Source organism: Hippocampus bargibanti, linkage group LG02 (assembly GCF_051943395.1).
Source record: "Hippocampus bargibanti isolate YZ-2025 linkage group LG02, ASM5194339v1, whole genome shotgun sequence".
NCBI lineage: Eukaryota > Metazoa > Chordata > Actinopteri > Syngnathiformes > Syngnathidae > Hippocampus > Hippocampus bargibanti.
Window position 1 is genome coordinate 9,332,501 of NC_142735.1, and position 17,498 is coordinate 9,349,998.

The 17,498-nt window shown below is 42.0% G+C and overlaps 1 protein-coding gene across 2 annotated transcripts in view; it reads right to left on the reverse strand.

Moving 5' to 3' along the window:
- The window catches only part of LOC148901469 (serine/threonine-protein phosphatase 2A 55 kDa regulatory subunit B gamma isoform), an 18,238-nt gene extending 10,394 nt beyond the window's left edge, over positions 1 to 7,844 (reverse strand). The window contains exons 1-3 of one of the 2 annotated variants that reach the window (XM_088987568.1): positions 7,702 to 7,844; positions 7,101 to 7,444; positions 2,226 to 2,382 (exon numbers count right to left, since the gene is read on the reverse strand). In XM_088987568.1, coding sequence (XP_088843694.1) covers positions 2,226 to 2,307 — 82 coding nt within the window. In that variant the 5' untranslated portion in view covers positions 2,308 to 2,382; positions 7,101 to 7,444; positions 7,702 to 7,844. The remainder of the gene's footprint in view (positions 1 to 2,225; positions 2,383 to 7,100; positions 7,445 to 7,701) is intronic. The other variant, XM_088987577.1, reaches the window with a different exon arrangement.
- Between the last annotated feature and the right edge of the window lie 9,654 nt (positions 7,845 to 17,498).

The following is a 17,498-nucleotide window of genomic DNA, read 5'->3' on the forward strand; positions in this document are numbered from 1 at the left end:
AATGGCACAAACTGTAGCAGCATCAAATATGCAGCACACATTCTTCTATTTCCCTGTTTGCCAATCCTCACTGCGAGCATCTTTCCCTCTTTGTGATGCGTCTCTTGAGGCTAGGAGGCAGGACTCAAGAGACGAGGGAAAGCGGGGGTTCGAATCCAAAGTACACGGCGAGACAGATACTTGTAATCAAGAAAAGTCTTTACTGGGAGCATGTGCACAAACAAAACAAGTGGCGATGAGTGAGGGAAAAAGATGGCAGACCTGACGGAAGGGAGGTCGCGAGGTAAGCTTTCTGAATACTCCGACGGAGACTGAATAGCGCGATCGGTAGATATAGTCAGAAGGCACAATCACGGGAATGACAAACAGCTGTGGGAACCCAGGTGCGTGATGATGGGAGGGGCCGTCTCCAGGGAGCAGCGGAGGAGATGACAGGAGGGGCGGGGCGCGCCCAGGACGGCGACGAGATGTGACACTTTGAACATCATTCATCTCTTTAATTCTTGAACAGTCAAAGTGCAGTAAAGTCATTAACTCATGTGTGCGTGTCTGTGTGCGTGTGTTTGAGTGTACGCATATCTGCAAGGTTATCAGTACTGTGGATGTGTGGACTTTGCAAGCAAGCTGTGTCGGCCTCCCACAGTCAGTCATTTGCATGATGCAGGCAATTCCGACTCACCACACACATGCAGCATCAAGCTCACCTAAACACTCAAATGGGAGTGAACTCAGTAAGACGGAAATATATGTATCATTTTAGGCTGTATTGTGAATTGCGCAAGGTATGAACAATGTTCCCCAGCAAGGTCACAGTTCACCTAATTTAGCAAGCAGTTCTACTGTATATCACAGATATTTGTTTCCGGAATGTATATTGGAAATAAAAAGTCCACATTTTCAAAAAAGGAAAACAAACAAAACCAAGGTATAGCATTTCAGATTTTTTTCTAACATAAATATCTTCAAAATCATCGATACCTTGACCACTCGTATTTTTTTTGAAAAGAGATACAGCAGGGAGGGGGAGAGCAACATACTTCCCACTGTCCTAATTATGGATATGTCAGCTTTAGGAAAACACAAACCATTCATGCACAGCCAAAAACACACACTCCTTAAAAGTGAGAACAAGACGGTGCTCAGCAGGAGATGTTTGTGTATGTTGGCTAGTATTTGTGTGCAGGATGTGCACCCAGCATGTACTTTCAAGTGATCCCTGCAGCTTAGGTGTTACTGTAACTAAGGAAAAATTGTAGGTGTGTGTGTGTGTGTGTGTGTGTGTGTGTGTGTGTGTGTGTGTGTGTGTGTGTGTGTGTGTGTGTGTGTGTGTGTGTGTGTGTGTGTGTTTGTGAGTGCGTGTGCACGTGCGTGAGTGTCTGTGTGTTTCTGCCTGTTAGAAAAAAACAAATACATTGTAAAGAGATTATTCTGGGATGGAACAGCATGGGACATCTTGGACAGTCAGGCAAAGTTGGCGTGACCCTATTGATCATTGACACAAACAATTACAAGCAGCATGCGGACAAAAGAAACTATTCTGCTAAGACTATTTGGTTATGTTAAACAAAAATACTTCAGACAGATTAGTCGGTGTACTGTGAAAAAAGATTTGTAGTCCAGTTTACCACTCAATGTTATTCAAAACTAATTAAACAGCAACTGGTTTTACATGTTATGTTCCGGTTTTGGCAGTAGATGTGTTACAGCAGATCAGCTCAAGTGAGACGTTTTTTCGCCTCGTTCGGCCATGACATTAAATTCTCAAATGTAATCCTGTGCATCTTTGATTTGGGGTAGGAAAAGCAGATTGCGCTTCGTCTGGTCAAGCTATTTATGAAAATCAATCGTGCGCACACACACATTCTGCATCACACAGTCAGAGATAAAAATAACATGGTTGGTTCAGCAAAAGAGGCACACAAAAGGAATAATGCAGACTGACAAAGTGAGGTATGAAAGATTTGTGATGCTCAGACTCAGACAGAATAATTACAAAGAGACACACACACACACACACACACACACACACACACACACACACACACACACACACACACACACGCACGCACACACACACACACACACACACGCACGCACACACGCACACACACACACACACACACACACACACAGTCGCATGTCTCATTTTGAAGTTGTGTGGCACAACTGTTCAGGCATACTGTACGTGTGACCTTTGGGGTGAGAAGAGGGGAGAGCACACACACCTTCAGTGTAAGAGGCAAACGGCTCAGGCTCCAGAGAAAGGGTAGTGATGTCGGAGCACAGCACCTGGATTGGGCTCAACATCCTGGGGGAGGACTCCAGGGTGGAGAGGGGTGGACGGGTTGGGCGGAGCTCTTCAGGCTATTGCCAGGAGCAGCCCTGCAACAGGAGCAAGCATGGAGGAGGAAGAAAAGGGTTGCGAGTGGGAAGGACAAAATGTAGGAAGGGGGAGTGAGAATGAAGGTGGGGCGTGGGTTACAACATCACCATATTTGGCCAGGAGCATTCACCAAATAGCTCAGAGAGGTGATGCTAAAATGACTTGACTTTCTTCATGACACATTATGTGTTTTGAGGTGACTTTGCGGGGGAAAAGAAGTCATGCAGGGCGGACATGGATATACAGTATAACTAATTGAAGCTCATTGTTTAAATGTATGACTGAGGAAAATAGACTGTTCGCCCATGATGATAGAAAGCATGCTAAAAGAAATTTCCATCGTTTACTCCTCAAATTGTGGCTTCCGATTTCCGATAAAATTAATTCCAAATTTTCTTCCCCGGACAATAAATACTAATAATGCTGCTAGTTCAATTGATTACAGTTCAGTAAATCATGAGAGCAACCACTCATGAACTAATTTGTACAAATACACCTGTAATTTATTTAACAATACTGTACTGTATCAGATGAGTAGATGGACAGACAATATAATAATAATACATCCATCCATTTCAAAATATGTTTATTTTCTCAAGGGTGGCCGTGCGTGCCGGAGCCAATTCCAGCTGTCTGTGGGCACCTGGTGGGGTACACCCTGAACTGGATACAGTGGGGCCTCGGTTTACGAACGCCTTGCCTTACAGAACGTTAAATTTATGAAAATTAAACCTTGGATTACGCACTACTTTTCACGATACACACCCTCCACCACGGCTGGCGGAGTAATCTTCCGCGGAAGAACACCAAAGCACAGGAGCGAAAAGCGCCCCAGCCGGCCTGCCTTTCCACACCCCCTTTCTCTGAATGCACACGTCGATCCAGAGAGAGCGAGAGAGAGAGAGACACAGAGAGAGAGAGAGAGAGAGAGAGAGAGAGAGAGAGAGAGAGAGAGAGAGAGAGAGAGAGAGAGAGAGAGAGAGAGAGAGAGACGTCGATCGCCTCCAAGGAGTTTTTTTACAGATGCTTTTGCTTTTTGGGACCGAAAAAGACACCACAGGCAGAAGCCTAAGAAGACACAAAAGAAAATTACAGTCGAGGAGAAGAGGATCATTGAGAAACACAAACGAGGTGTGCGTTTGTCTGATTTAGCCGCTTGGCGGATATGCTAAGTCCATTTCAATGTGTATCATTGTGTTCAGCTGATAGAAAAGGCTTGGCATGATGTTACCCTTCGATCCTTGAAAGCAGGATGGAAGAATTTGTGGCCCGCATGCATTCTTGAGAGGGACTTTGAAGGATTTGATCCTCATGACTCTGTTGTTTTGGATGACATTGTTTCCATTGGACAGAACATGGGACGTGAAATGGATGCAGATGACATCAAGGAGCTTGTTGCTGACCATAATGAGGTCCTCATCACACAGGATTTGATTTGCTAAGTGGAATGATGTGCCGGCTTTTATTGAACAGTTCCATCCAGAAAAGACTGCGGCTATGAGAATCATCAACATGATGAATGATAATGTGATGCCTCAGTTTCGTAAGACCTTACAAGTCAGAAAGCAACAGGTGTCAATTAAGAGCCATCAACGACCATCACAAATGTAAATAAAGTGACTTTATTATATAGTGCAGTGTATTTCTTTCATTACAGTACAATAGCACATTTATTATACATAGAATAAATAAGGTATGTTGTGTGTAGTTTTAAGGCTTAATTAGTTGAAAATTATATATTATGGAGACCTGGGAACGGATTATTCTCATTTTAATGGTTTCCTATGGGAAATCTTTTTTGGGGATACACACTTTTCGCCTTACACACTCTGTCTGGGAACCAATTAAGTTCGCAAACCAAGGTCTCACTGTACTAGCCAATAATTTAATTAAGATGTTGAAATAAGAATACAGTCGTCGCACAAATCTTAAAAAAAATCCATTTTAGTTAAGACCTCACCTTTAAAGACCTAGGTTCCTTTACATGTGATTATATATATATATATATATATATATATATATATATATATATATATATATATATATATATATATATATATATATATATATATATATATATATATATATATATATATATATATATATATATATATATATATATATATATCAAGAGCACCAAGTAAGGGACATTTTTTAATCAAAAATGGACATGCACACATTTTCAGGTTCCTGCCATGAGTCCTATTAATGTCCTATTAATTGTTCAAAAGCAGATAGGTTTCTGTTTCATATCACAAGACACTTGAGATACACACAAAAAGATTTAAGATGTATATGTGAGCGCCTTTAGGTGCCACTTGCTGTTAATAGGCTGAGCCCAGCAACTAAAGGGACCACAACCGTGAGCCTTTTAAAGAGACAAATCATAAATAAGTCATGTACAAAAGTGCAGCAGGTGCAGGGTGGGGGGAAAGTAAGGCACAATATTTGGATGAGTAATATTTCATGAGTATTAAAAAGCAAAGCCTCGTGCATCCTTGGAGAAAATTGTACTCCGGGTAGAGCTTTGTGGAACAAAGGCAGCTCTTGAGGAGGGAAAAGGTAATAAAAGAGAAAAGGTCGAAGAAATGGTGAGAAGTGGGGAGGGGAGGATTTGCGAATTGTGGACGAAGGTTAAGCAGCCCTCCTTTGTAGGTTTTCAAGGCTAGGGAACTCCCCATGGAGGGTGAATTGGGATGTACACTTATGTATGCACATGGAAGCCCACTCACTCACGCACACACGCACGCGCGCACACACACACACACACACACACACACACACACACACACACACACACACACACACACACACACACTTTGATAGAACAAAGACGCACAGGATGTTCTCACAGACACAAATAATGTGTATGAATGCCACACACGCAAAAGGGTGACATACAAGAGTCATATCAACAAACACTTTTCGAACCACTCGTACACCTCTGCCTTCAGCACTAACAGACAACCAATGTTGGCTCATTGCTTGGCGAACGCGTCACTTCAGCAATGCTGCGAGATGCTCGGGAGGATGCTGGGAAATGAGGAGACACGTGGACATGGAGCGTGGAGGTGGAGTAGCGGTGGGCGAAGGACAGGCAAAGATTGAATAATTTTGTTTACTCTTGATAGAAACTAACTGAGTGGTCCTCCGGCATTGATTGTCAGCTGGCGCTGGGTAATGTGTTGCACTATCCCGTCTCAGTGTGCACTTTATGTGTGTGCGCGTGTACATGTGTGTCAGTGCGTGTGGCCACCAAGGTGAAAGCTCATCAGTAATTCAACCAGAATAGTGCCTGTCTGAGGGGCAGAGAATAATTAATCCCGCCATTATTGGTGGGCGGAGACAACCTGTCAGTCAGACCGGCCAAGCATGAAAAGCAGCATGTTTTTATCACCGACTGTTGCTATGGCAATAATACATGCTTGCTGGTGACTGATGTTACCAAATGACTTCCTGCAGCTCTGTGGCCTATCGGACAAAGGCAGTATTACTAAGGAAAAATATCAACGGTCTGAAAAAAGTCTTACAAAACACAACGGGACAGGTGCACGAAAAAAAACACATTAACACCTTCAACAGGCTTCACTGCATGTCTTTTCTGATTAACGCTAAATGAAGGTAATTATTTCACAGCACGAACCTCAATTCATGTGACAGGAAGCAAAAATTAGCTGTCATAAAAGTCAGATTAGCATTACAACCGAGGAGCAGAAACATAAGTAAAATTGTGCTACTGGACTGGCTATAATATTCCCGCTGCTTCAAATTTGATAGGTTATCCATTCAATTTGACATCCCACTTGATTACATTTGGGAAGAGACAAACACGTGTCTCACAGAAGCGACGTTTGAGATTAGACAGGGCAGATGTGTTTGCCGTCGAAATTTCCGTGCAGATGCAAGCCTCTTAACGTATTTGTGAAATTGTCAAGCTGCGCTGTGTCTCATTGAACGTTGTGGCTAACCGGGGTGGTTTTCTTTTACTGGACATGCTCCTATTGCTATCTGAAAGTATACTAATCTTTAGACCAACTAAAAGTAGGTCTAAAGGTCTTGCAAATTTCCCCATTGTGGGACGAATAAAGGTTTTCTGATTCTGATTCTGATTCTGAATATGTGGCGCAGGTGGTTTAATGCAATTTTGATGGATATAATCAAAACTCAGGCGGATTATGAGAGCCTAGGCATATTTTTAAAAGCAACCACGCACCGCGGCACTGTTATGGGTCTGAGGAGTTGTCACATATGGAGGCTGAGATCTGAAGTGGAAGGCACTCTCCAAGTGCCCACTTCACCTTTGCCAACGTTACATCATCCACAAGTGGAGTTACTAATAAATATACTTTGTGCAAGCAGGACATATAACTTCTTCCCTACAGTGCAACTCGAGTATGGTACACAACAGATCAGGACAATTACAAAAGTTTTTTTTAAAGGACCAGAAGAAAAATAAGAATACAATGCCATTTTAGGAGACCCTTAGTCAGAATAAGTGGTTTGGAGAATGAATGAAGGAATGAGGAAATGAGGCCAAATATAGTTTCATTTTGTAAAATGGAGATGGAGAAATGTGATTCCTTTTTGCTGCTGCTGTTATCACTTTATCGATAAAATCAGATTATGATGGAGTCGCACACATTTGTCCACGCATTTCCACAGTCAGTTGCATTTGTGAACATCTAATACAAAAAAATTGACTCTGCGATCTGCTTACCTTCAGTCACATAGTTGTGGTCGGGGAGGAAGCCACGGCGGTCAAGCGTCGGGGTGGCGTCAGTGTATTCGCCCATCAGCAGGGCTGAGGGGAGCGCCCGTCCTGGGGGGACAGCGTGGTGGCGGTGGTGGTGCTGAGGGTGGAAGAGTGGTATCGGAGGGGGTGGTGGGGAACCCGGCCAGCGCAGCGCCCATTACTGCTGCTCCAATGCCTCGTTAGCACAGAGCCGCAGACATTCTACAGCTGATAAGGGCAAATGGGGTGGGATGGGGGCAGGCAAACCAGTGTGCAAGTGGGCCTGTCCCAAGGGTCCTAACACAGCCAAGCGGGGGCCAGATATCAATCTGAAAAGGATGGCAGTAGGCGTGAGTTCATTTGAGAAAACCAAAACTTGAGCCTGGAAATAGAGAGGCGTATTTAGAGGACATATTTAGGACAAATAATCAAGTATAAATTAATCATGTATGGATAATCCAGTAGAGGGAATTGGGGGAGGGGAGTGTTGGATGAGCCGACGGTTGGTGTCTCCGCAATGCTGATGCTTCTGCACCAAAACTCACAAGCACGGACAAACACTTTTGACGACAGCGAACAGACTCACCTGCACGTCTCTGCAGTAGAACCTGGAAACTCCTTTTTGGCTAATAACAGTCCCTTGATTCTCCAGCTCTTCAAGAATGAGGAAAGCCCGTTGCCCCTGCTGCAGTCTGCACTCTGGTATGCAAAAGGCAGAGTGGAAGGTAGAGAAGGCGGCAGGGAGAAAAAGGGACTGTGTGATATGGTGAGTATGTGATGCGTTGGCTCAAGCCACGCCCACTTTCCAGCACAGCCAATCATGCCAATGACGGAATCTTGCCTGACCACCGAGCATAGGTTATTAAAGATAGGAGTGAAAAGTGGAAGGGCATGAGAAAGAGATAAGGCGCATTAATGAGTTTCACCAGACCATCGCCAGAAGACATGATAGTACAGAAATGGCATATTCTATGATAAATATGAATTGCCACCGCGATAACAAAAGAAAGAAGGGGGGATGGGTGCGGCAATTAAGTGCCAATTGAATAATAACCATCAAAGTCTCCCAAATATGTTTTTCTTACCTGGGAACGCCGGATTTACTAAATGTTAGCTCAATCAAAAATGATGTCCTACATGGTGAGAATGATGGGGAGTGGTCTCATCTAATAACCGTGGGATGCATTTGTAATTGGAATTCTACTATAAAGGGCTTAAAATAAAATTTCTTGATGTATGCAGTACTTCTAGAACGCTAATTATGAAGTATGAGGTATAAATGACATATTTCAACGACTCTTTGAAATCTCAATTTCAAAGACCTAATTTTATTGGGAATATGAATTAGATGCCACAGCGCCGAGAGTGGGTGCCTTTCCAGCAGCTCATGTTTTTCTACTTTCATTCCTTTAATCCCTTTGCTGTTGTGAAATGTAAATTTATCTACTGCGAGACAAATAAAGGCAAATCCAATCCAATTGGTTTAGATTTGGCAATGCTTTGATGAAACATAGCAAAAAGAGCCTTCATTTGTGTGATCACTGTAGTCTGACAAAGCACTGAGATTGAAAACCTTCAAATTAGCGCAATACACACACACACACACACACACACACACACACACACACACACACACTCGCACACACACGCACACACACACACACACACACACACACACACACACACACACACACACACACACACACACACACACACACACACACACACACACACACACACACACACACACACACACAGATGATCAGGAGACTTCCGCCACTGTGGCAGGAGAGTGACGGGTGCCAGTAACATTTGGTACCATCACTGTTGCTGGCTGACCGCCACCAGGCATTAACACCTCCACCCCTCCCGCAGCATGCCAGTAGAGCTGTTTATCTGACTTTCTCAGCAAGCCGTTCTGCATCTCCCTCCCCCGAACCTCAAAGGACAACCGACGTCACTTTTTTGTTTCTTCACTGACATCAGAAAAACGTTTTATAGCATCTATAATACCCAAAACACGCAGTATGATATTTTTATTCAAATGCAAAACACCAATAAAAATGGCTTAAAGTGTCCAAAATCAGCAAAAAAATTGAGCTGCGAATTGGGCATTTTCAGAAAGTCCCGCCCCCAGTTCGTGACGTCACGCCAAGACGTCTTGCATTGCTGGAGAATAAAAACAATGGCTTCAGGTTCAGATAATATGCTTTCTTGTTACACATCCGACGAGAAGGACTGCTACAATGTGTCTTTTTGTCGGTCAGGGGGGGGTCCTTTCATGACGTAACGTGAGGACTCGTCACCAACTCAAAAACAAGACTTCCTGAATGTTCAGCGCGAGTCTTAAAACGTAAAATATAGCTATATGCGATAGAATCTTTGTAAAATACACTCAGTAGAAGTCATTTGAAGCCATTTTACAAATTATGGACAGAACTTGTCCGGAGACGTCGGTTGTCCTTTAAAGTGTCCAAAATCTGCAAGAAATTGAGCTGCGAATTGGGCATTTTCAGAAAGTCCCGCCCCCAGTTTGTGACGTCACACCAACACGTCTTGAATTTCTTGAGAATCAAAACAATGGCTTCAGATTCGGAGAATAATATGGTTACACCTCCGGTTATGAATATGATTCAAATAGTTCTGAAGAGGAAAGCATACATGTTTGCAATCGATTAGAGAATTTATTCCATGCCATTTTGAGGCAACATGAAACGATCACGAGAAAAGAGGCACAAAATGGCGACCTCCTGTGGCCACCTCCGTTTCCACAGGCTGATAAATTCCTTATATGGAGCTTGGACAACCTCTTCTGGCGGCTTTTGGGTGCAACACAAGGTTTTCAGACCAAACAATACAGCAAAATATATTGACATGATGGAAGGACTGCTACAATGTGTCTTTTTTTCGGTCAGGGGGCGTTCCTTTAGTGACGTCACATACGGACTCGTCACCAACTCAAAAACAAGACTTCCTGAATATTCAGTGCGAGTCTTAAAACGTAAAATATAGCTATATGCGGTGGAATCTTTTTAAAATACGCTCAGTAGAAGTCATTTGAAGCCATTTTACAAATTATGGACACAACTTGTTCGGAGACGTTGGTTGTCCTTTAAGTGAGCAAGTATGAGCCCCACATACAGTGGACCTTGTTTCCGCATGCACGCATATTTGGTTTTATCGACCAATTAATCTTTAGCTACAAGCCAACAAATCCTCCTCTAGTTGAATCCATAATCCCACTGCCATTTTGTGTGTGTTTGTTTTACCTGTTCCTTTTGCGGTTACAAGAGGACTTTGTAAAGGTGTTTATAGTCACAGAGGAACAAAATCATGTACATTGCCACCCCACCCCCAAAATTAAAGTGATCTAGCTATCATAATTATCATCACGATTATCAGAATATGAAGCAAGTTTGTAACAGTAAATCGGAGCAGCTTGTCCTTGTTGATCCAAGCGTGTCTGACCTGGCCGGTCTTCTGTAGCGACGTAGCTATTAAGCCGAGGACTATAATCGTTACTGAGGCGACACAGAACTGTGACAGTCAGTCATAGCAATTATTACTGTGATATAGATATACAATACGATATATATTGATTTATATACCGTAGTGCAGTTGTCGGGAACCTTTTTGTCTAGGAGAGCCATAAAAGTAAAATATTTAGAAATGTTTTTCAGTGAGAGCCACACACACACACGCGTGCAAAGACGCACGTATGTGATTTCAACAAAATGTCAGAATATATTATTTAAAAAACTTTGTGATAATACTCACCATTGATATGAATAGTTTTCCGTTCCTTGTGATTGGTAAAAAAAATCCAGCCAAACGATTGGAATGAAAGTCAACTTGCCGGGTCCATAGGCGAAGCTACTGCTATCTAGCCTGCACACTGCTCATTAGCTTGCATGCTTGCTTTCTGCTGTCTCTCACAGAAGTATATTGATGCCAACGTTAGCATGGGGCTTGTCAAAGTGCCACTGATATTAAACTACTTCATTCATGGTATTGTTTTATTGCATCCGTCCAGTCAACGTCATTTTTTAAACTCGTCAGGCTTATTTAAAAGGGGGCGTTTACCTGTTTCGACATCAACAGCCATAGGTCAGTATCATCCTATAAAAATTGCGCTTTTCGCCAACTACCGCCCAAACAGCAAATGAACAGCGAAAAAGCGAGAATATGCATTTAGTTTTATAGGCGAGCCAGATGCAATCATCAAAAGAGCCACATATGGCTCGCGAGCCATAGGTTCCCGACACCTTCTGTCATGCATTAACAACAGTTGAAGCTGTAACATAGCGCTAAACAACGGACAACTATCCTATACAGGAAATAAAGAAGTCCCAAATATAGTTGAAAGCACCAGGGAGTAAAACCAAGGTTAAGTTGAAATCATGCTGACTCAAATGCCAAAGCTTATGCACTCACATTATTTACAAGCATGGATTCTGAGCTTCAAATGTGGTGGAACTTAATTTTACAGTTTGTTTTTTTCCTCGGGACAAAAATCCTTCAAGTTGTTTTAGCTGAATGAAATGGTGATTCACATTTGTTGTCGAATCACTACTGATTTATGTTTATTGATTAAAGTGCTCGCTGACATTTGACAGTCAACAGTTTTTCATTTAGTATGTGCTGGAGGGCGAGAGAATGTCAAAATGAGAAATATGGATATGTGGTGGTGTCTAGTCTACATGAGAACAATCAGCATCCTTTATTAGGAGCACCAATGTGTCTTGTAATGCTTGTGACCTTGTGCTTCTGTTGACCAGATGCTTGTTCTCTTCTCCAAACCCCCACCACGCCGGTCGCTTGGCAACCATAATGACCCGCTGGTAGCTTGAATGCGCTCATTTGTGCAAACACTTTCTGAAAAAAGGCAAGATATAAGGTCAATTAATCCTGCCCTATTACAGGAATAACGTCATCCAATTTGTGATCCCGAAATAGTGTTTGTGCCACCACAGCAAACTGTTTGGCTGAGACTTCATCAATCATCAATGAGATTTAACATTCTTAATAGATGTGTATTTGAAGCAACTTCTACTATTCACTTAATGGCACATTAAGTGAGTAGTTAAACACCAAATGCAGACATTGAATCACTCCAGTGCCCTGAACGGGGATGTCATAATCCCTTTAGAGAGTCGTTTTACGTAATGGGGACCAATATTAAGAACAGATTACGATCAGAAGTCCCTAAGAAGCAGCTAAGATTCACAACAGACAAAAAGCACCAAAGGGAGAAATATGTTCTGTGCAACGCATGAAAATGCAAACGATGTGAGCAATGAGCTGCATTCTTGTGCCTCCTGTAGAGCACTGGTAAATATTTCCTCACATTTTACACCAGCGTGATTTATTTCAGGAGAGTAGAGCAATAACTGGGGTGTCTGCGGGGTATCATTTCACTCCTGGGGTATTATAGGAAGGTGATGGAATGACACGATGGCTCAAAGGCAGGGGGTTAAGAGTAATTTTTATTGCGTCTCTGGTGAATTAAAGCTGTTGCCTGAAACATGGGCGCATATAAGCGTAAAGAGACCATTACATTCCCGCCAAACATGTGAAATTGTGATTATGACATCTATTTTGAGCATGAAGATTAAAGCCTCATTTAGACCAAATCAACATATACAGCAGAAATAGCCCATAAAGCTATTAAGACATCATTTATGTTGACTGCTTTTACTCATTGTCCGAGAGCACAAAGTAAACATTCCCATCAATGTATGTTTCACCTGCATTATCACACATGCATTTGCTCCACGGCATTCTTCACACATAAATCCTCTTTACGATCAGCTGTTCCTTTGTTGTTGTGACTGCTGTGGCAAAGCGTCTTATTGCAAAAAGGAGATTACATATAAACGATTAGGTGTGCGAACAGAAAACATTGCAAAATCACTATGACCTGCTTTGAATCCCTGCAGCTATGTAAAGGCAGTCCAGCACCCAAATGTGTGCAAGGAATTGGGTCTCGATCTGACTTTCATAATCACACATACTGTACAAGTATGCAAACCAGGGGTCTCCACAGTCGGGTTTTACAGATCACCCATAATATTGAGCTACTGGAGTTGTTTTGAAATTTGTACTTCCTATTTAGCAAATTTTGAGACTCATTTTGAGCACATGTATGTTAAAATTTCCAAAATACTTGTTAGTGCTTTCAAAAGTGCTCTGTTTGCGAGCACCTAGTACACATGTTCAAGGACTGTTTGTTTTTGAACAGCATTTAGTCAAAATAAAATGTTCATCACAACTGCAGGACATAATGGCAATATCAAGCACCGATAATTTGTACTCATTCTTGAGTATTTATATTAATGCCATCTGTGCATTGCCAGTGTCTGAAACTCATGACAAAAAGTTACAGGACACCAGGGCAGACAACTCTGAAAAGTTGCCTGCAGACAACTCTGAAAAGTTGCCTGCCCAATTTTTCACAACTTGAAACACAATAAGACGACTAATGGCAAAAAAAAACAAAACAAAAAAAAAACAAATTGCAAAGTATTAAGGATTGATAATCAGAATATATAACAGAACAACACTGTAAAATTAAGCAATTAATATACCTATCACAAATGCTCCCAATTTAAATTTATCGTAAATATCAATTGCTAATGATTTTGCTCCAGTTGTCGTTTGTCCGTACACCGTTCGGCATGTTGCACAATGCAATGTTTGTGTTTCATCGTCCGCTATAAACTACGTGAACTCCTCTTTCCACGATGGTTTCAATGTACGTTTACGTTTTGTAGCGTCATAAATTTTGATCGCTTCTTTTGAATCTTTCTTCTGTGGCTGAGGTTTTGGCTTGATTCCTAACCACATATCCATTTTTCTTGTGTTCTCTGTGCATCTACTTTGGGAAATGATATGCAAATGCACCCGGAAGCCCGAAGTTATTCGATGCAGGCTTCGGATTGGCTGCAGAGTATGCAAATTGCCAATCGAATCGAAATTCTGAAATTTCCAAACTGAACGAAGATTTCAAAATCGGAATAAAGCAAACGTTTGATTTGAAAAAAAACGTTTTTTTTTTTCTTGAAAAAGTTGTCGGCCACCCGGGCGGAGACCTTCTGTAAGTTGTACGCCCCAGACATCCGGGCAGACATTATTTCAGACACTGGCATTGCCATTGTAAATCTCAGAGATGAAAGTGGACTTTGCTGAAAATTCAAGAAAAATAAATAAACAAACATACAAATGTAGACACACGCACACACGCACACACACACACGCACACACACACACACACACACACACACACACACACACACACACACACACACACACACACACACACACACACACACACAGTTTCACTCTCTCACCTGACTGATGGCTGGAGACTGCTGCAGTGGAATGAACAGCGGGTGCAGTTTAACAATCGGGCAGAGAGGCTCGTCTTCCATCTTGAAACTCTTGCGAAACGGAGGGACACAAGACTCGACCGATATACCTTCAAAAAAAGGTCTGTGTCATGATCTGGTTGACGACCAACGGGGGGCGCTGTCGCCCCCGCCTACACCTCACAGGTGCTGGTCGTCCCGATCAGATTGGCGACCAGCGGGTAGCGACGTCAGCCCTGCCTGCAGCCTCGCAGGTGTTGGTCGTTTAATCATTGACATTTAAAAGAACACCCGGCACGACCATCCGGTGCCGATTCATTGTTTGTTTGCTGCTTGGTTGCAGCATGCATCGTGTACGTGTTTGTTTAGCCTTGGCGGGCTTTTACTTTTGGTCTTCTTTTGCTACTTTGTAATTTTTCCATTCAGATCATTTTGATGTTTTACATTTTGTTCCTGCTGACTTTATTTTAATACAATTTGTCAAACAACCTCCTGCTCCCTCCTGCCTGCTTTTTGGGATCCGAACCCGCCATCACCACCTCGCAAACCGTGACAGTCTGATTGTGAGATTGGTCTTTTTTTCACCAATTTTGATTTATTTCGCTATTTGGGGTATATCAAAAGTGAATCTTGTTTCTAGCAAGCTATAGACACAACATATTTTACATTGTTTTACCTCTTCTATATTAGACCTAGGTATGTGTGCACACCATTTCAGAACTGCTCAATGTGTTGTATTTATTTATTCAAGTCACAAGATATCTATTAATGGCTATAATTGACGAAACACTGAATGTGTAAGTTGAGGACAGCACAGTACCTTCAAAGCTATTCTCAGCTCAGAGAAACTTTGGCTGGAAAAAATAAAATATTTCGCAATGCCTTCAATCTCATCAGGCTGTGCTTCAGTCAATGCTGGGCTTCGGTCACTGTCCATGTGTTCACTCAGTGCCATTTTTGGAGCTTTATTTCCAGATGTGTAATCACTTCTCCTTTCTGAGCCAGCTTCATCCTATAGTCATGTAAACATGTGTCAAAAAGTTCTGTAATCTCAAACACTGCTGTTTGGAGGACAGAATCCATAACTTGGCTGATTTGGTTCCAGAATCCTCTTGACAAGTCATCCGACATCTTTTAGTAGCAGTTGAGTGCCGTCCTATCTGGCCAGATTCACCACCTACACAACACAAGCCAGACTACGGTCAACTTCAGCAGTGCTTCCAGGATCCCTTGAAATATTGTATTTGTCTTCCATATTTAATGCATGTGCTGCTGCAACGACAGTCTGATGACCAGATGTATTTCTTCCATTTAATCGCTGGCATTTCCACACAAAAAATACAATAGATAATTCGGCATACATGTTAACACAAAATCTTAACATTGGACTTGGTAGCTCTTGAAGACATCTAGCTCCAAACTCATCGTAGACTAAGAGGTTTAATTATTGTTCAGGTGTGTTGGGGAGGCAATCGGAGCTGATTTGTTCAGGGGCTAACTGTGGACCAGTTGATGTGCCAGTCAGAGCACAGGTATTAAGAGAAATGGTTTAAATATTTTCACTGGGGAAAATCAACAATACATGCAAATACAAACAGTTGGGATGAAGGGAAGTGAATAGATGACTGGGTAGGGATAAAATTAAGGTTTTGGATTAGGAGGAACACTGAAGAGGGACATTTGGGGGGGGGGGTCTGTACGCTGAGGTTGAATATTCTTGGGTTGAGATTGAGTGTGATTTAGTTGAGCTTGGGTGTGATTTGGTTGAGGTTGAGACTACAAACGTGAAGGGGAATGACATGACAAGGTAATAGCACAATCTAGTGGCCACATAGACGAATTGCAATTTAAATGTTAGAAAGTAAAATTGGGCGTACATTCAAAAACAAAAGACACACGGTCATCTACGATATTGCCTTATCCGACCAATCGTCGTGAACTTCGATCATCTGATGCTAGTGTGGCCAACGAGCACCCGAACACGAGAAACAACTTGCTAAACATACAAAAGTACAACTGGTTGTACTCGCGTGTTGTACATGAACTCTCTGGTTAAGGAATAGCAGACGAGGTAAGTGGGACGACGGACCGTTACAGAACAATGAAGTTAATTTCGAGCAGAAGGGAATGGCAAAACCTTGAGTGGGAGGGACGTAAACCGGAAACCTGCCAGGGGGTGCAATATCGCGTCAACATGAACGCAAATGAGAAAGGAGAGAAAAGGGAGAATGAAAAAAAACAGCAAAAGACAAAAGGAAAGATAGAAGAGAAAGAAAAGAGACTGATAAAGAAAAAGATTACAAATAAAGAAAAAGGTACAAAATGGTAGAAACTGTAGAAAGAGAGAGAGAGAAAACAGAAAAACAGAGAGAAAGAGAAAAACTAAGAAAATAGAAAAAGATAGGAAGAAAGACAAAACATCGTCAGCAGTTGTCCAATGTTCTAATACACTATCATTGCACCCCTTACATAATATCAATGGTCTTCTTCCCTCTCACACCCCTTCTGCATCCATTTAAAGCCATCCATAACCATGCCCCCTTCCCACTTTAAAATCCCATCTCAAAAGCCACAATGAAGTCCTGACAAGGTAAATTAAGCTTTTTGGTGACCCCATTAATTATGGGTAGTCAGCTACAAACCTAAAATTAACTTTTAATTTTCTACTGATGATTAAATGTGTTTGAGAAGTAGCACCAAAATGAACCTTAAAAAGAATGAGGTTCATATAGTAACCATGTGGGGGTGTAATCTAGTAATTTACGATTAAGTATTGCCTAAAAGAGAACATACTGTATACTCAGTAAAATATGTTGACTCAACTGAAAGTAATAACACAAACGGAGGAACACTGCAGTTTAGATATCCTGTTTGTTTTATCATAATGTACCTCGACAGACTGGGCCCTTTGGTGATATAGTCATGGCTCCTAATTTGTTGAATTAGTCATATGTTTGAAATGCTTCAGGGTGACATGGTTAATAGACCTCAAAGATATTGACTGTACTTAAATATT